The sequence below is a fragment of the Saimiri boliviensis genome, chromosome 9 (assembly GCF_048565385.1).
Source record: "Saimiri boliviensis isolate mSaiBol1 chromosome 9, mSaiBol1.pri, whole genome shotgun sequence".
Taxonomy (NCBI): domain Eukaryota; kingdom Metazoa; phylum Chordata; class Mammalia; order Primates; family Cebidae; genus Saimiri; species Saimiri boliviensis.
In genome coordinates, this window is record NC_133457.1 from 2,923,672 (window position 1) to 2,944,029 (window position 20,358).

Genomic DNA, 20,358 nt, shown 5'->3' on the forward strand with positions numbered 1-20,358 from the left:
CACTCATGCCAGTGTCTCTGATGAGTATTTTGAGTCTGATTTAACTAATGTTGGAAAAAGTGAAAATCAGTGTGAACTCCTACTACTAGAACGAACTGTCACTATCTAGGTGAAGAAGCATTGTTAGAGTGGCAGTGACAGGAAAAGAAAGCAAAGGCAGGAACAAATGGTAAGTAGAAAGAAGCGTATTTTCTTCCTCCTCCTGGCTTCTAGCTTTCTTTTATGGCTTTATCAGAGTTTATCAGGAAGTCAGCTGGCAAAGTGAAAATGGAGTTTGTAGAGTCCTGGTCCCAGGTTCACAAAACATAACATACAAGGATGGGATTGCAACAACAACAACAAAAGTAAAGCTTAATAAACTGGCACATCTATGAGGGGAAAAAGCCATTGTCTAATCTACACCCATATTCCTTATATTATCTGGTGTCATGGGCTGAATGTTGACTGCAAATATACATCCAAATTTTAATCTCTAGGACAGGCGTCCCCAAACTTTTTACACAGGGGGCCAGTTCACTGTCCCTCAGACCGTTGGAGCGTCGCTACATACTGTGCTCCTCTCACTGACCACCAATGAAAGAGGTGCCCCTTCCTGAAGTGCAGTGGGGGGCTGGATAAATGGCCTCAGGGGGCCGCATGCGGCCCATGGGCCATAGTTTGGGGATGCCTGCCTAGGACCTGTAAATGTTACCTTACTTGCAAAAAGTGTCTTTGCAGATGTTGATATGGTTTGGCTGTGTCCCCACCCAAATCTCCTCTTGAATTGTAGTTCCCATAATGCCCATATGTCTTGGGAGGGACCCAGTAGAGGGTAATTGAATCACGGGGACAATTACTCTCATACCCTTCTCACGATTGTGAGTTCTCAGGAGATCTGATGGTTCTAAAAGGATCTTTTCCCTCTTTAGCTTGGCAATTCTTGCTGCTGCCATGTGAAGAAGGATGTGGTTGCTTCCCCTTCCACCATGATGGTACTTTTCTTGAGGCCACCCCAGGCATTCTGACCTGTGAGTAATTAAGCTTCTTTCCTTTATAAATTACTCAGTCTCAGCTATGTCTTTATTAGCAGTATGACAGCAGACTAATACAGATGTGATTAAAGATTTTGATATAAGGAGATTATCCTGTATTATGTAAATGTGCCTAAATCCAATCACAAATCTCCTTGTAAAAGAGAGATGGAGAGAGATTAAATAGATACGCAAAGAAGAGAAGGCCACATGAAGACTGAGGCAGAGAATGGAGTGGTGTGGTCACAAACAAGGGAAAGCCAGCAGCCACAGGGAATGGACTCTCCCTTAGAGACTCCAGAGAAAATGTGGCCTTGCTGACCTACTGAGTTTAGATTTCTGGCCTCCAGAACTGGGAAGAAATAAATTTCAGTTGTGGTAAGCCATCTAATTTATGGCAACTTGTTATGAATTCACAGAAAACTAGTACATTTAGGCTATACCTTTTATATAATAGATATTAAAGTTTTATGAAATAAAATGGAAATCACAAAACTTTTGATTTACTTAGAGAAAGTTTAATCTACGTAGAAAATCTACTAATATAACATAACACTAATGAGTTAAGATAAATGGAACCTGTCTAAACCTAATCAAAATTGTATGTAAAATGAATGATTTGACTTTGGAAAATATGATTTTATGGATTATCTAGCCTTTCAATTGTGACTTACAGTAACAAATATATAAAATCAAAGGGTAAACATTTTCTGAAATAAAATGAAGCAAGGTACTCATCAACCTCTAGTAGTTAATCTAGAAAAATATTTTACTACATTTTAATTCTTAACTTTCTATGTCTGAAATGATTTTCTATTCATCCATGTGATATTCTATTTTAGAAAAGAAGGTGGCATTATGAATTAGCTTTGAAAAAATGTCTGTTCTTTAGTTATTCAAAGCTGTCTATTTAATTTCATAGTTCAGGAAAGAAGAGAGAAATTGGAAGCACAGGAAATGCACAACCACCTGCAGAGAGGATACTTAACATTTGGTGCCTGTATTACGTTCTTCCCTGTAAAACTTTTGTGTCTGACAAGGCTATATTTTGTTGGCTTTTGAATTATACTGTGTAAAATTAGATTGAGTTAGCATATCATCCAAACTCCCTGGTGTAGCATATGTAAGCTTTGATTAGAAAATGAGACCTACTATGATTAGCAATAAAAAAAAAAATTGGAGACACTGTACCTGGCACATTTGAAGGCTATCCCTTCCAAAAATATCTGGCTATGTTTCTTCCCATTTCACGTTATTGCATAAAGAATAGATTACTATTTGCATGTAATTATTTTGGATGAGAAAGAAAAGGCAAGGCAAATTTTTAGTCTACATTAGGATTTACCAAATATGACTAAACAGATACAAACAGAATTCCTTCTCAAGATTATTTAGTTCTTTAAAGTGAGTAACAAAAGTAATCTCGCCTTGTCAATCATATTATTTAAGCCGAAATCAGCAGAATCACATTTAGAAAAGATTCATTCTTTGTGAATCACAGCTGTTAACACCTACTGCTCATGAGAAAGACCTGTTATTCTTGATTTCTTCTCTTATCTTTATCCTCATACCTTAATCCATCATGAAGTTTTTGTAGATTATATGTCCGAAATGTTACAAATTAATCTTCTCTCCATTGCCGCCCCCATCAACATGATCTCTGTGATGATTAATTTTATGTGTCAACAGAATGAGGCAATACTGCCCAGCTGTTTCTTCAAACACTAGTCCATATGTTGCTGTGAAGGAATCTTACGGATGTAATTAACGTTTATAATCAGTTGACTTTAAGTAAAGGAGATTGCCCTTGACAATGTGGGTGGGCTTCCTCTAATCAGTTGGAAGCCTCAAAAGCAAAACATGATGTATCCTGAAGAAAAAAGAACTCAGCCTTAGACTGTTAATATAATATAGAAATTCTAACTAAACTTATAGCCTGCCCCAGCCTACCTACAGAGACAGGAGTCAAGACTACAATATCAACTCTTCCCCAAGTTTCCTCGTCTACAGATTTCAGGCTTGCCAACCTCCTCAGTCATAAGGGTCAATTCCTTAAAATTATACACAGACATACACAGACACACACACACACACACACACACACACACGCACACACACACGCACACGCACACACAAATACACATACGCAATCTTCTATTGTCCCACTGTTCTGTTTCTCTGGAAAATCCTGACTGACATTCTAGGTTATTAAAAGAACACGTCATTTCTAATGTTCCCATTTCTTCCATTACCTCTAAAATCTGTTTAATACATAGCAATCAGAGATACACAGAATACAGGATGACAGATAGATTATAGAAAAATAGATAAAAGCATAATACTTACAGTCAGATATTAAAGGGCCTGAAAGTAAGACTTAGCCCTCTCTATAGCCTCTAGGTTCTTGTTTCATTTTTCAATCCCAACCCAAGTTACTCCCCCAAATCTATTAATCTACCTTAAAGGAAAGGGTTATGTTTCTTTCCCTCAAGACAATTTTAAAGTTTGTGATTACATATCTATTTGGTCTTTTGTCCGCTTATTCTCTGTTTCTTCCCAATAGAAAGTAAAGACTACAAGGGTAAGATTGAGATTTATATTTTTGGGCATTGTATTCTCAGTGCCTGGCACGGTTCTGCATATGGCAGGCACTATGTACTCGCTGAATTAATAATTATAACAGAATCAGTAGTAATTTTAAGGTAAGTATTTTGAAAAAGCAGCATCAATTTCTAACTTACAGGTAAGAAAGGCAGTGATTAGAAAGAGAATCAGGAAATGCAACAAACAAAGTATCACCCAAGCCACAGACATTAATCATATAGTCTGGATAGAAGTAACAGCAAAATATTAAATATCCATTTTTGTGTGTGTAGGATAAAATACATTCTGCTTCTCTTTTGGCTCATAATATGATCATTTTATTCACACTCAGTTTTAAATCTTCTTTTTATACCACTCCTGTCTGTGAAGCTACTACATTTTTTATTTTAAGGCAAAGTCTCACTCTGTTACCTAGGCTGGAGTGCAGTGATACAATCTTGGCTCACTGCAACCGCCATCTCCCAGGTTGAAGGGATTCTCGTGTTTCAGCCTCCTGAGTAACTGGGACTACAGGGGCATACCACTATGCTGGACTAATTTTTAGTATTTTTCATGGAAATGGGGTTTCACCATGTTGACCAGGCTGGCCTAGAATTCCCAACCTCAGGTGATCCACCCGCCTCGGCCTCCCAAAATGCTGGGATTACAGGCATGAACTACTGTGCCCTGCCAATTTTTTTTTTTTAATAAAACTCAGAATGTCTGTAACCAGGTTTAATTTCTTAACCAATTTACATAATTTACCATGTCTGGTAACTTTGAAGAAAAAAACTAATTTTTCTGAACTTCAGAGCCCTTACATATATAATGGGGAAAATATCCACCAGATGAGTCATTTGGTAGATCAAAACACTGTATATAAAGCTCCTGGGAGTACACGGAGGGAGAGAGGGAGAGGGCTTTGAAACAAGAAAGGCCTGGTAAAATTACCAGCTCCAACAATTATTACATAAGCTATTGTGAAGGCCAGAAATATGCATTGAGTGTATTAAGTGCCTGGTACATGAGGTTTTTTTTTTTTGTTGTTGTTGTTGTTGTTGTTTTCTTAAAATTCCCATAGGTAGTATACTGATAGCCTAACCATTGTTTGACATAGACATGTATTATAAATGGAACAATCCAATAAAACCTGTTGTGGACCAACAAAACCCCAATAAAACCCCACCATGACCAATTATGGCACAAGACAGGGCCCAGTTCTTTTAAGATCCAGGGAAAACAGCACAAAGGACCAAGAAGGTTTCTCTGGATAAATTAGTCAACAAATGTTTTTCAAGGTGCAGAAAAAGATAGAAAATTTGCAACAGTTGGCCAGCCACAGTGGCTCACACCTGTAATCCCAGCGCTTTGGGAGACAGAGGTGTGTGGATCGCCTGAGGTCAGGAGCTTGAAACTAGCCTGACCAACATAGTGAAACCCTGTCTCTACTAAAAATATAAAAAATAAACTGGGTGTGGTAGTGGGCACCTGTAATCCCAGCTTCTCCAGAGGCTGAGGCAAGAGAATCACTTGAACCAAGAAGATGGTGGTTGCAATGAGCTGAGATTGCGCCATTGCACTCCAGCCTGGGCAATAAGAGCTAGACTTCATCTCAAAAAAAAAAAAAAAAAAAAAAAAATCATGCAGGACTTGGAAGGCAGAAGTAGAACTGAACCTGTTTCCTTCAGCAATGTTTCCAGGCATCCTGGAAGTTACCTGCTTCAGAACTGCAGGCAGCTGGTATTGTCATTAAAGGTTCTATTTCAGTTCCAGTGTTCTTGATTCTATGAAACTTAGCTTAAAGAAAGCTAAGGAAACTTAAAGCTTCCTCAACTTTTAAAAAAAACTATTATTTTTTCTTTGTAATAATATGGAACAATTCATGAATTTTCATGTCATCCTGTGCAAAGGCCGTACTAATCTCTGTATCATTTCAATTTTAATATCTGTGATACTAAAGTGAGCACTTCCTTGACTTTTAAGTCTTGAATGCTTTTAATGCACAGACAAACTTATAATTCTATTAAAATTATTACTAATTTTAATACTTGGATTGCTTTCTAATTTTCTCAGCAAAACTCGTCAGATAATGGTAGACTTAGAGGAAATACTAGAACCCTACCATATGTAATTTTAGGGTTTGTTGCAGTTTAATTAGGATTATATCAATTATACATTGAATCGTTTATTATATTTGGCTCTAACTATAGACTATGGGGTGACTACTTCCCATTTCATCCATTATTGCCCTGATAAATTTACAAGTTGATCTAATCTAAGTACAATTCACAGACCTTGTTTTTATCCGCTGAAAATGTAAGCAGACTGGTGAAGCGGCACAATCAAGAGTAGCGGCTGAAAAACCATGTACTCCTTTGAAGTGACTAGGGAGAAAGAAGGAACATTCATGTCCCTTTACTTGCCAACTAGTGTAGCTCATGTAAGCTTTCATTTGAATAAAGGATTCCACTGAGGATGGTGTACAGGACCAAATATGTGCTTTACAGAATCATGCCTATTGGCTCCCACTGCTTTCTTCGTGTATCATCTCAATATTCTATACCTGCTCCATATTTTTTGGTGGCTTACAGATCTACTTTGTTATTATAAGAAGAGAATTTTGCTATTCATAATCTAGAAAATGTCAAGTGCAAAATGATTCCTGAACATTTCATCTACTAAACACATGATTTACACAGCAATTGGAAACTTTCGTTTCATTATGCAGCAAAATGAGGTATTAGGTGCTTCGGCATGATTCTTTCTCTTAATTCTTTCTCTTAATTCTCTTTGATTTAGATTAAATCAGAAAGATATTTACACACATAAAAATAAAATAGATAAAACAGGAAGAAACAAATGCTAAAATATCTAACATGGTTTCAAAGAGAACCTAGATTTCATTATTTTTCTTCCCCCATTGAAATAATTATTTACCTGAAATGCATTTTAGAAAAGGAAGTCAATTTGTATTAGTTATAAATACTTCCTCAACTAATATTTTCACTGTCTTGGAAATTCAGTGGTGAATCTAGATTCATCTTTTCTTACTTAATTTATTACCAGAATAAATGTCATGAAAGTTAAATGACTTATTCTGGAGTCTTTTGGGTCTTCAGCTCACAACTCTAAGCTCCCAGTCTACTAAGCCCTCCTCCCATTTTTAACAATAGTATATGAGATTTAGCAGACAAATATTCCACTTTTTAAATTACATCTAAGATTTATGGAAACATGAAGAGATAGACACTATTTTAATAATTATCTTATTAAAATAAGATAATTTTATTGATTCAGTACAATAAGGCATATCTCTTTTCCAGAAGTAGGGATAAATTTGCTGCCTCACAGATGCAATTTTCTCCTGTCAAGGGTTAGGAGATGTAATTCTGAAATGTGGAAAATTTAATCTATACATACATGGCTATATTAAAACTAAAATCTAGCTAAATTTATTGATGATATCTGAGCAAATGAGCGATAATTTGGATCAAATGTATGCAGTATTGTCTAGTAGAAAGTAATGGTTTTAGAAAAAACAAACTAGGTTCAAATCTCACTTCTGCCACATGTTAACTTTTCCTGAGCCTCAGTTTTCTTATATGTAAAAAGGGAATAACAAGACCAATGTGGCAGTGTTGTTAGCAGTGTTACAAATAATATATGAAAAATGTGCAACATAGTGTCTAGTATAAATACATTATCCTCTAATGTATTGTTATTATCGTTAGTCTTAATTATTCGATGCACAATCAAATCACAAAGTCACCCTCAGACTGGCAACGGGTCTTGATTTTCTAATATGGCAACAGTAATTTTTTCTCACTTTAAATGAGACTATACTTTAAAACTGAAAGGGACATTTTTATAAAATCCAAACAGTTGTACACACAAAGATTTCTATGTTGATACTAGCAAACTGGATCTCAGATTAATAATCCTTATTTCATTGTCAATTAAAATTTTTAAGACAAGTTTTTAAATGTCTAATCAAATTCCATTTGAATGTTGTCTGTTATAATGAAATATGGTTTTTTTTTGTTTTAATATCAACAAAATGAGAGATTGAAAAAAAATGAGGCTTGAATTTTGGTATCTTAATCTGGTTTTTCTTAAAATTGGGGGCTTTTTTTCTTCCTTTAAGAAGTGGAAACTTTAAAAATGTGAAAGGCACATATAATTATAAAACTTATGTATGCATTTATTCATAGAAGGGTAAAAGGGAATGTATATAATGATCAACATTACAAAGATTTTGTATATGAACCAGGTCTTCAATCCTCTTTTGGAAATTTTACATTGTCATTCTGTAGATTATCAAATTTTGTATTCATATATAGATTCTTTTGTGTAAGTGGTTGCTGTTAAAAATTTTTTAAAGCATTATGGTAATTCTTAATCACTAGTTATTTTTCATAGTCTAAAGAAATCAGAGGCATTGCTGATAGAATTAATGACAAGAGAAACAATGGTGGGATTTTAGTTCATTCAGACCACCCACACCTCACTAAAAGAAAGTACAACCCGAACAAAGTAGTCATTATCCCAATCAAACACGGAACACAAGATTCTATTAAGACTTATATAACTAACTCTAATTAAAACACAATGAAAACTGTATAATGAGATCACTGTTATTCTGAAATGATTTGGGGGGTTTGGGTTTCAACCTCTTAAAATTACGTATATACTGAATATGTAGCTGGAAACTGATCATATAATACCCGAGAAATGTGTTTAATAGTTCTGTTTCAAGTCACTGCTTGCCTAAATATAAACTGGTTCTAACATATTTCAAAAGCAAAGTTTTGGGAGCTTATGTGTTTGAAAAGTACTTCTAGTGGATTGTTTTCTTTTTTTATTCTTGGTTAAAGGTAGAAGCATCTTGACATTTACATTGCTATTTTTCTGCTTTCAAGGATGCTAACAAAAAAATGGCCTTGGCTCGGATTAGTTTGAAATGGTCCTCTGAACTTCCACAAGGTCGTTCTGGCCATTTCTGAAATAATTTCCTTTGTTATGAACCTGCTGTGACACCTTCCATAAGGACACAATGTCAGAGACACATAAAGGCAGGCACAGGTATATACACATACATATACTGTCCCTCAACTTACACATGGGATGTGCTCCCGAACTCCTGATTACAGCTATTGTTTAGAACTCACAGTGTTTTCTCAAAGAAACAATAATATAAATATAGTTACTTACATAGTCCTTACAGTCTGCTTAGCCAAGATGTAGCTGAAATACCATACATAAGGATGAACAATAGGATACTGAAGCATAATCAACAGTTTTGTTTTAAATATAATAATTAGACTTTAATTAATCTCTAATGGTGATGATGGAGGATGTTCACTTTTCCTAAGAGTCCTATTTCTTTCTCTCAGCCAGAATTAGATACTGGCTCATGTTTGCTTGCTTGATTTCTCATGCCTTTCAAATCAATACAAATGAAAGAGTGGATCTCTGATTCTCTTTTCCAAAGCCACTCCAAATTTCTTAGCCTTTTGTAAAATTTCCCTGTAATCCTACCTCACCACAGTAATGCAGCAGTGTGTTTCTATGTGTGTGTCAGAATGGAGAGGAAAGGAAACACTTATTGCTGTTTAACTGCTATCTCTTTACATGCGGATAGACTGAAGATGAGATTTTTGTTTTTTAGAGACGGAGTTTCGCTCTTGTGACCCAGGCTGGAGTGCAATGGCGTGATCTCGGCTCACCGCAACCTCCGTCTCCTGGGTTCAGGCAATTCTCCTGCCTCAGCCTCCCAAGTAGCTGGGATTACAGGCACGAGCCACCATGCCCAGCTCATTTTTGTATTTTTAGTAGAGACGGGGTTTCACTATGTTGACCAGGATGGTCTTGATCTCTTGACCTCGTGATCCACCCACCTCAGCCTCCCAATAAAAATGAGATTTTATGCAGATGTGCTGTCTTAATGTATAAATGTGGAGTTATGTTTATATACCTTACATATTAGTAGCAGCCTATTAATAGAAATATTTTGTTACGTTTTTTGCTGGGAGCAGTTTTGAAATCCCATGGCTATTTGTATACTAAAAGATTAAAATCAACGATCTTTCTGTTTCTTAGTTGAGATCTTTAGTTTAGTCCAATCATTTGGCAATAATTACTGCTCTAATTTTAAGACTATGTAAGCTGGTGGATGGTTGAGTGAAGAAAGGAGATAACAGAGACACGAGAGTAGCCGCAAGGACTCATACCCTTAAACAATGGAATATTTTGTGACAAGGCTGGAAATCTTGCTGAAATTTGCTAAAATAAGCTAGGAAGAAGCATTTTTTGAAAAAATATATTAAATTTCAGTCACAAAATGGCTGGTGCCAAAATCTAAAAAGTGGTTCAAATGCCAAACCTTAAAACAGATAGGAGAATATGCCTCAGAAGGCCATGACGCTTTCAACAGTATTCCTCAGACACCTAAAGAAAGTGATTTGAGAAAATTCTTTTCTACTGGAGAAGGTCTGCCATTTAGAGTCCTCAGATTAATTTTAGATATTTTATTTACTCTTTTTAAACTGCATATTTAATGTCCGTTTTCAAACTCCTTATTTTCTATGAGATGTCACAACCCTTCAGGTGGCAAGCAATTAGCAAAGGTTTAATAAAGGGAAGGACAACAAACTGAAAATTAAACATGAAGGAACTACTTCACTACTGTGATTCTGGGGAAACAGAACTTGTATTACTTAATTTCTAAGTATGTCTCCCTTGGTTAACAGTGATATGAGGGAGCTTTGGAAATGAGAACACTATCAGAGTCTGAAGTATTAACAATCTTTTGAAATCTATTTAGGAGATGAGCAACTGATGCTCAGAGATGCTAATTATCTTGCTGCAGATAATCTAAGAAGAAAAAGACCATTTTTCATCCCAAATTTCTTCTCACTTTTAAAACTCCCAAGTCCAGTGCTCTCCTATAATATCATTGTTATTTGGTATTCTCAATTTTGAAAGCTATTCTACTGTGGACAAGTGAGATGCTAATCACAAAAAGCAATATTAAAACTATATCTTACGACAAATTAAGGGCAATTCAATGGAGAAAAAAGAGTCTTAAACAATGCTGGAATAACTGGACATCATGCAAAAAAAATCAAAACACAGACCTTATCTTTTTCATGAAAATTAATTTAGAATGGATCATAGACCTAAATGTAAAATGCAATACTGTAAAACTTCTAGAAGCTAAAATAAAAGAAAATCTGGGTGACCTAGGGTTTGACATTAACTTTTTAGGTACGACACAAAAAGTACAGGAAAGAAAAGTTGTTACACTGAATTCTATTAAAATTATAATTTAATCTTCAAGTTTAAAATTAACAACTCGTGCTCTGCAAAAGGTACTGTCAAGAGAATGAAAAGACAAGCCATAATCTGAGAGGTAATGCAAAACGTGTATCTAATAGAGGACCGGCATCCAAAATATAAAAATAAGTCTGAAAACGCAGCAATAAGAAAAAAGCCTCAATTTAAAAAATGGGCAAAAGAACTGAACAGATACCACATCAAATAAAATATATAGATGGCAAATAAGCATATGAATAGATGCACAACATCATATATTATTGGGGAACTACAGATTCAAACAACAATGAAATACCAACATACATCTATTAGAATAGCTAAAATCCAAAACCCTGACAACAAATGCAGATGAAGATGTGGATCAACAGAAAGTTTCATTGACTATTGGTGGGCAGGAAAAAATGGTATAGCCACTTTGAAAGACAGTCTGGCTCTTTCTTACAAAACTAAACATAGGCTTACCATATTATCCAGCAATCGCATACTTTAGTATCCACTGAAATAAATGGAAAAGTATGTCCACACAAAAGGACAAAAATATGTACAGCAGCTTTATTCACAACTGCCAAAACTGGAAAGCAACACAAATACCCTTCAATAGATAAATGAATAAACAAACTGGTACTGCTATACAATGGAATATGACTCAATGATAACAGAAATGAACATGGAGAAAATGTCCTGAGTATTGCTAAGTGAAAGAAGTTAATCCAACAGGGTTGCATACTATACTATTCCAAATATGTGACATTCTGGAAAAGGCAAAACTATGGAGACAGCAACAAGATCAGTGGTTGCCAGAGGTTCAGTAGGCAGGAATGAACGGGTGGAGAACGAGAGATTTTTAGAGCAGTAAGACTATTCTATATGACCCTGCAATGGTGGATACATATTATTATACATTTGTCAAAGCCCACGTGTATACCTTCTCACTTTTAAAAATCCTGCACTTTTAAAAACAAACCTGCATGTTCTGCACATGTACCCCAGAACTTAAAGTATAATTTTAAAAATCTACGACCTAAAGAGTAAATTCCGATATTAAACTATTCACTTTAATTTGTATCGATATTGGCTTGGTAACTTGGTATCAAGATTGGTTCATGGGAACAAATGTACCAACACCCTATTGCAAGATATTAACAATAGACATAACTGTGTCTGGGAGGAGGGATGCTGAGGAGTCATGTGAGAATTCTAGACTTTCTTCCCAATTATTTTCTAAGCCTAAACCTGCTTTAAAAAAATAAAGACTATCAATTTGTTTAAGAAAAGCATATTATAGTGGGAATGTACATGTTTACCAGGTCAGAGTCCTTGCTCTGCTTTTGTAGAGTAATAACTACAGGGAGCAAAAAAGGATCTAATGGCGAAACACAGGTGCCCAGAAATCTCCTCCCAGTGCCCAGGAGTGGTACAGCATTGCCTGTCGGAATGACTGTAAAGGAAAGAGTGAGATAGAAAATTTGGAATTCTTGAGAAAATATACGTAATCACCTCTCTACTTGTTGGGAAAAACAGCAAAGGAGAAAGGACTTACAGCAGTGCCTACATAAATTGGTTATGAGTAACATATAAACAAGGAACAACAAACTGTGGAAGGCCTCTCCATGCCTCATGTTCCGGTGCAGGGTGATCTGGCTCTGTTACCAGAAACATTGTGCTCAAGGGTGTAAAACCCCTTCACAGCACTATGATGTAGCCAGACTTGTAGGCTCCTTGTAAGGTCCATGTTCCAACAGCTGTACATAGTTAATAAGCTAAAGATACCACATGTTCTTTTATGAAACCCCCAAACTGCTACTGTTACCAATCCTTAGAAAGACACACCAGTTCCGCTCACTGATTCACTCCACCATCACTCCACCCCTACCCTATAGATCAAAGTGATTGTAATCAATAAATAATGTGGATGATCAGAGATTGGGACCTTCGCTGCTTCCACCAGAGTAATAAAGTGATGGTCCCCTGATCCCACTTTTTCTCTTAATCTGTCTTTCTCTCATTCCTTTGTTGCCACCAAACTCGGGGTACCCACGGGTGAAATAGAGCTGGCTCCCTACATTCTGGTGCCCAACGTGGGGCTCATGGATCCCTAGATTCTGGAACACCAATGTGTGGGGCTCATGGACTCCCTAGATCTGCTCAAGAGCAACAAGTCAAATTTTACAGTGCTGGGATTTGATAGTAGTGATATTTTTTATTTATTTTTTTATTATATTTTTTCTTCCCTTAATTTTTATTTTTTAAATTTTTTTTAATGTTTTATTGCATTTTAGGTTTTGGGGTACATGTGAAGAACATGCAAGATTGTTGCACAGGTACACACATGGCAGTGTGATTTGCTGCCTTCCTCCCCCTCACCTATATCTGGCATTTCTCCCCATGCCATCCCCCTACCAACTCTCCACGCCCCGCTGTCACTCCCCTGTTTCCCTCCATGAAAATGCATGATAAAGTAAACAGTGTTCATAAATAGTTTTGAATGGATAATAAAAAGTTTACCAGATGCATAATTTAGACCATAGAGGGGTCTTCCGTATCCAGTGCAAGTGCCCAGAAAGACAAATAGAGAAAGTTTGCTGTATTATAATATGCAAAACTATGTTCTTTACATATAGCTTGTATTAATTTCTGAATTTTTTTTTAAAAGAAAAAGACGTAGAATAATTTACAAACTATATTTTAAAAACTTAAGTTATCTACTTTATGACTTTTAATAATGCTATTTTTAGTAATGTGGTTTAATTTTTCTGCTTAGCTATTATTACATCTAACATTATTACATTTATTTAACTATTTTGTTCTTTTTTTTCCTATTCCCACCACTAGAATATACCTCATCAGGGAAGGTAACTTAAGGTGACAGCTTTGTCCCTGATACTTAAAAAAAAAAATACAACGAGCATATAAAGTGTCTTAACCATATCTATTATTATAATAATGTATATTTTCCAAAGAATTATAATGTAAAGTCATAATACTGGAAAAATATGTAAAGTATGGATTTTAAATGTGAATTTGAGTTTAAGATCATAAAGGAAAATTACCAAATATCAGGCTTGGAAATGTCTTATATTATAGAGCGGTCTCATTCCATCATCTCCTTTTGTAGATGTAGAAATTAAGATGTTGAAAGATTCAGTGACATGTGTGATCACAGAACTTTAGCAATAATGAGCACCTTAAACCTCATGTGGTCCAAATACTTGCTTATGGCCACCCAGACTATATTTTAATGTCTGCCATGATAAGGTTTTCACTACTTTATAAAAGTATCACATTTATTATTTTATTTTTTACTCACATGTAATAAAGATTTCTTTCTGTTGTAATTGTTATTGGTTTTTTGGTTTTTTGTTTTGTTTTGTTTTGTTTTTGATGGAGTTTCCCTCTTGTGCCCCAGGCTGGAGTGCAACGGCGCAATCTCAGCTCACTGCAACCTCCGCCTCCAAGGTTCAAGTGATTCTCCTTTGTCAGCCTCCTGAGTAGCTAGGGTTACAGGTGCACAACACCACACTCGGATATTGTATGTATTTTTTGTGGATATGGGGTTTCACCACATTGGCCAGTTTGGTCTCAAACTCCTGATCTCAGGTGATCCACCCGCCTCAGCCTCCCAAATGTTGGGATTACAGGCATGAGTCACCACATCGGGACATAATTAAGATTTGTATACTTTTACATCAATTATTTGGTTCTAGTTATATCCTTTGTTTATACATATTATGTTTAGTCCAGAGCATATCGGAGAAGCAGCAGAAGGCAAAGAGATACTGGGAAAAAATGAAGTAGGAGGACTGTTTAGCCCAGAACGTTCATTCTTAGAGGGTCACAAATTTAGACTTTCACACTACATAAAACTATACATACACACACACACACACACACACATGAAATATATATACGTAAATATATATATGTATACTATATATACACACACATACATGTATTATGTCATATAAATGCACACATTATATATGTATATATTAAACAGAAAGGTATGTATTTATATGTTGTGTCTCATAGAATTATAAGTTAAATAAAAACTGTTTAAATATGTCATAACCTTTTTCTCAAATTTTTAGAGATTTAGGAGGTATATGTGCAGGTTTGTTAGATGAATATATTATGCAATGGTGAAGTTTGGGCTTTTAGTGTACCCATCACCCAAATAGTAAACAGTGTAACTTTTCAACTCTCCCTCTTTTGCAGTCCCAGTGTCTATTTCTCTCTATATGTCCATGTGCATCTATCATTTATCTCCTAATTATATGTGAGCACATGTGGTATCTGATTTTCTGTTTCTGAATTATTTCACTTAGGGTCATGACCTCCAGCTCTATTCCTGTTTCCAAGAAGGACATGCTTTAATTCCTTTTGATGACTGCTTAGTATAGAATACTGAGAATAGAGTACATGTACCATATTTTTAATCCAGTCATATGTTGATGGACACTCATGTTGATTCTATGACTTTGCCATTGTGAATAGTACCATGATAAACATGAATGCAAATATCTTTTTGATATAAAAAATTGTTTTCATTTGGGGAAGTACCCAGTAACTAACTTTCTGAGTCAAATGGTAATTCTATTTTTAGTCGTTTGGGAATTTCCATACTGTTTTCCAAGTACATAGAAAGGCTATACTAATTTACATTTGTACAAATAGTGTATAAGCATTTTTCTGTGCATTCTTGCCATCTCTTATTTTTTGACTTTCTTATAATAGCCATTCGCACGTGTATACCTATGTAACAAACCTGCACATTCTGCACATGGACCGCAGAATTTAAAATATAAAAATAAATAAATATGTGCGCATGTGTCTTTATAGTAGAAGAGGAGCATCACACACTGGGGCAATTGTGGGGGGTAGGGGAGAGATAGCAGGGGATGGGGAGGGAAGGGAGAGTGGGGAGGGATAACATGTGGAGAAATGCCAGATATAGTATGCACCTAAAGTAAAATAAATAAATTTTAAAAAAAGATATAGGAAGAAAAAAAAACCCAAAATTGGATATTGCCATCATTGAATAAAAGACATAGATTTTCAGAAAAAAATAATAATAAATGAACAAATAAATAAAAATAATAGCCATTCTGACTGATGTGAGATGGTTTCTCATTATGGCTTTAATTTGTATTTTTTCTGATGACTGATGGGTACCATAATCTTTTAAATTTCATCTTTCTTTATTTACCCTCTACTATATAAGGAACTTAAAAAACAAAACCATACTGTACTCATATTATCCTCTGAGTCTGTATCTAATCCCCCTTCCATATAGTTGTTAAGATGTTTTCAGAAAGTACTACATGTAACTTTCCAATCAAATAAGCCTAATTCCTCAGTTGTTTCAGCAACCATCTAGATCCCACTTTCCCCTAAATATTAAATTTATTGAATTCCAACATAAAATGTAGTTTCTAGAATTAAACACATTAATCTAGATGGGATCATCATAGGACAATATGGTATGGGTGTATCTCCTGATGTAGTCAAGAAAGTATATTTCTTTCAGTGCAAATTATAATTCCATTTGCTTTTTCATTAACCATATAAAATTAGATTCATATTGAAATTGATGTAAGAAAATTCTTAGTCATATTCTCTATGCTACTGCTAAGCCAAGTTTCCATTATTCTATATATAGGCAGTTTAACTTTTCTTCGGGGGAGGGTGAAGCTCCTTATATGAGTATCTGCTTTATAGTTTCTTTTTAAATACTGTTATGTTCATAGAAGGTACATATTCTGAAAGTTACACATAAACATTTAATTTAGGGTAAAAACGTATACTTTTTTTAGACATGCATCCTACCTATAAAAACCTGGTGGCACCTGCTGCACCAGAAAGCTTTTCTCCATGTCTTGAAGAATGTCATTCAGCATCCGGATGCGGATGGGTGCTCTCTCCTTGGGATCATTAGCAGGTCGCATCTCATCAGACTGAAAAAGTTCAGCACTCTCCCGCAGGCGTGACGCCATGGCTAACAGCTGATGACTGTTGGGTTGATCACCTGGTGAAGATAAATTAGCCTATCTCAGAAGAGACATTCTCAAGGGAGCAAAGGAAGCATTTTATAATCAGGACTTCAAGTTATAAACCAGACAGACCACTGAAGAAGGAAGAGGAAATTGTCATTGATAGTTCTCTTCTTTCTGTCACTTGACAAAAGCAAGACTATATGTATTTGAATCTTACCTGTCCAAGAAAAAGGTTCAGCACCAAGTAAAATTTGAGAATATATTTATTGTTACCAAAGCATTGTGTCTAAAATTGTTTTTATTCTACTAAATTAAGTTTATCACTGCTCATAATAATAACAACAATAAACAGGTAGTTCTGATTGTTGAAGGATCGCTACATTCCAGGCACTATGTCTTCAATATTGACAAAACCTTGTTTGTCACGTACATTTCAGAGAATCTGAGAATTAAGTAAGGTCAGCAAATTGTCATAGGTTCTCAAACAAGTAAACAACAAGGCAGAATTAGAAGTTTGATCTTTCTGACTCAAAAAACTATGTTCACCAGAGAGTAAACTGTATTTCAGGGAAGAAAATAAAAATTGAGTTGTTATCTTTTCTCTTGAAAACCTGCGATATGTTACTATATGTTGTCATGTGTCCTTTGGGTTCATTTTTTGTTACTAGAAATGTCCTGTAATGTGAGGTTGAAATACATCTTTGACCTAAAAATACACCCAAACCTATTTTATGTAGTGTTTGCCTTGTTTTGTTTTACTTTAGAGATTTGTATTTGTGTTTCTTTTCCAATTGTTAGTGTACTTTACCAAAAGTCATTCTGAAAGGAACGGGGACAGCAAAGGTTCCACAGGACATTCCTTTGACTAAGAGAAAGGCAACACTCGTATAGTGGTCCACTGAATTCTGGAGCCAGCCCACTTCAGTTTAAATCCCTGCTCTACCACTGAAAATCTGTGTGATATTGGTGAAGTTTTTGAGCTTCACTGTCCTCATCTGTAAAATGAATGTAATAACAGTACCTGCTTCATACGCTTGTTAGGAGGATTAAATGATTAATACTTGTTCAGTTTTCCCTACAGGTAACTGGTTCTCAGCTGACGTTATTCAAGACCTTCTTTAAAATAATTCTCTTATCATATCATGAGAGGTGTATTCCCTCATCATCTTCTTCCAGATACCTCACCGTTAGAATCAGCCTTTAAGTGAGACAACAGTTACTGGTATCCTTCTCAGAAGACTAAACACAACTGACTTCAAGAACGCCGGCACACCACTACAGAGGATCGCTTCAAGTCAAGGTAATGAAGGAAGGTAGTGCTGGATAATCTAAATTGGCAGTTTTGGATAACATTGAGACCGGCAGATGGTGTAATGAACGTAGGCCTTCTGAGGCCTCCAACAGGAGAAGTCCTAGGCAAAAGGGAACTATCACAAAAGGACTCTCTCTGAGTAAAGTCCAAGGTTACCAGTTCCCATAATGCTCGGTCCTTATGAAAATGCAGATTCTGAGAACTATTGATTCTTTCTGGAGTCAGAGCCAAGAATCTTCATTTTAATATGCTACTCAGATTATTCTATACATATTTAAGAAAGATTACAGAGAGATGATATGCTGAGGGAAAAAAAAAACTAAATTAGATGTATAACTGATAACATTAAATATGTCTGTTAAAGAATTACCAATCTCTAATATAATGGTATTTTTGATTCTCACCTTCCTTTGACGGAAACTGTTTTACATGTAAAATTCTTTAGTGCCCAGCACAATGTTGACATTCAATAATTGTTTACTAAATAAGCAAAGTAGGTTCAATAAAGTATGTTTAGAAAAAAAATCTGATAAATAATGGTATGTAAAGAGATAAGTAGTTTTATAAGGGCTACAAAGAGATTCACAGGTAGACTTACATGAAATCTTCTTAGAGAACACAGTCATTTTTGCTAAATTTTAATATCCCAAAATCTAGTTTGAAAACATTGTTGAAGGAGAAATAATTCTCGAAGCTAATATCTAGCTCCCTGTTCACTGAAATTAACAATAAAAATAAAATCAACTGCAGGCGTTCAAAAGATTTTGGCATTTGATGTTTTCAAAGTGCATTTCACATTCTTTAATTATTTTGTTTGATTTTACAACAAAATGAGGTTGTAAGAATGGGTATTTTAGGCCACTTAGAAAATCTTGCCCCTGAAGAACTTACTCAATGCCATTTTATGAAAATAGTTTGACCTAAATTTTGATGGTTCACCAAAGTTAATGTATAGATAACTTCAAGGGAATATCTCTGCACAAGGCAAGAATAAGATGGCTATGGCACCTTTAGATTATGCTAGAAAGTCTGTACAACAATAAGAACAAGTTCGACATCCTTGAGAGTCTTCCACTGAAGAAAGAAAAATCTGTTCTGATCGAACGTACGCCACAGAATTGAACACATCACTACTGAATCAAGTGAGACGAATTGTACCATTCTACCTTATTTGGCTTTAAATGAATTTATCTATGACGGTTGTACAGATGCAGACAACTGACAGCTTTAGGAATCGGCTGGTTCCAGAAAGGACCCTGAGAGTGGAAACCAGCCACTCACAATACCCTAAATGGATTACTTCAAGGGTACGAGGTTACACATTGAAAAGTAGTTCTATTTTCAATGTTCATTCAATCATTTTCATATATAAATCATGCTCCAAGGATTTCTAGTAGCCATTTCTGTGTCAATTAGAGCTTGCTTGTTCTTTTAAATAATACCAGAAAGAAATGTTACCTTTCCTACTTAAGCTTTTGTGACCCCAAATGATTGATCTTTCATGCTCCTTAGGATCCCCGCTAGAATATCGACTCTATGAGAGAAGAGGTTTCTGTCTGTTCCAGTGGCATTTCCTTAGCACCTAAAAGTGCAAGTCGCACCATTTAATCAATTAAAAATTAACTTATATACTTTTATCATAGCAGCTGCAATATTTGTATCCTTATCTGCCTTGTCTCTCTTCTCCTTCTGACTAGAAAGAACCCTGTATCATCGGCAAATACATTTTATTTCTCTTTGTATCCCCAAATCACAGCACAATTATCTGTTGTATGGTAGTCATTTATGAATAAATTTGTTGAGTGAATGTTGAATTGAGAGGTCTTTTTTGAACTGTATTAATAAATTAAACAATGTCTACAAAATCATTCAGGGAGATGTTTGGTGCTTAACAAGCATCAACAAATGCTATTTATTTTCTTACTAAAAATCCATTATTGTTGTAAAAGAAAAGAAAAATATTTTTTAAAAAGAAGCCACTGTAGGGTAATAATAAGTTAAATTAAATTAAATTGAATTAAAATATGCTCTGCAAGAACCCCATAAAAACTAAGATTATATAAAACTTTACTTAAGGTACAGGACAAATTGAGGCTGTTCAGAGTTCAGGTTTAGAATATAATAA

At 35.3% G+C, this 20,358-nt stretch overlaps 1 protein-coding gene and 1 non-coding gene across 8 annotated transcripts in view; both read right to left on the reverse strand.

Annotated features, from left to right (window-relative positions):
- Positions 1 to 20,358, reverse strand: part of NAALADL2 (N-acetylated alpha-linked acidic dipeptidase like 2) — a 1,288,446-nt gene that overhangs the window by 35,257 nt on the left and 1,232,831 nt on the right. For all 7 annotated transcript variants that reach the window (XM_074405415.1, XM_074405414.1, XM_074405412.1 and 4 more), the window contains one exon: positions 16,755 to 16,953. In XM_074405415.1, the coding sequence (XP_074261516.1) occupies positions 16,755 to 16,953 (199 nt within the window). The remainder of the gene's footprint in view (positions 1 to 16,754; positions 16,954 to 20,358) is intronic.
- On the reverse strand, positions 5,458 to 5,560 carry LOC120368422 (U6 spliceosomal RNA). Its single transcript, XR_005582564.1, has one exon. It is a non-coding gene; the product is annotated as a U6 spliceosomal RNA (small nuclear RNA).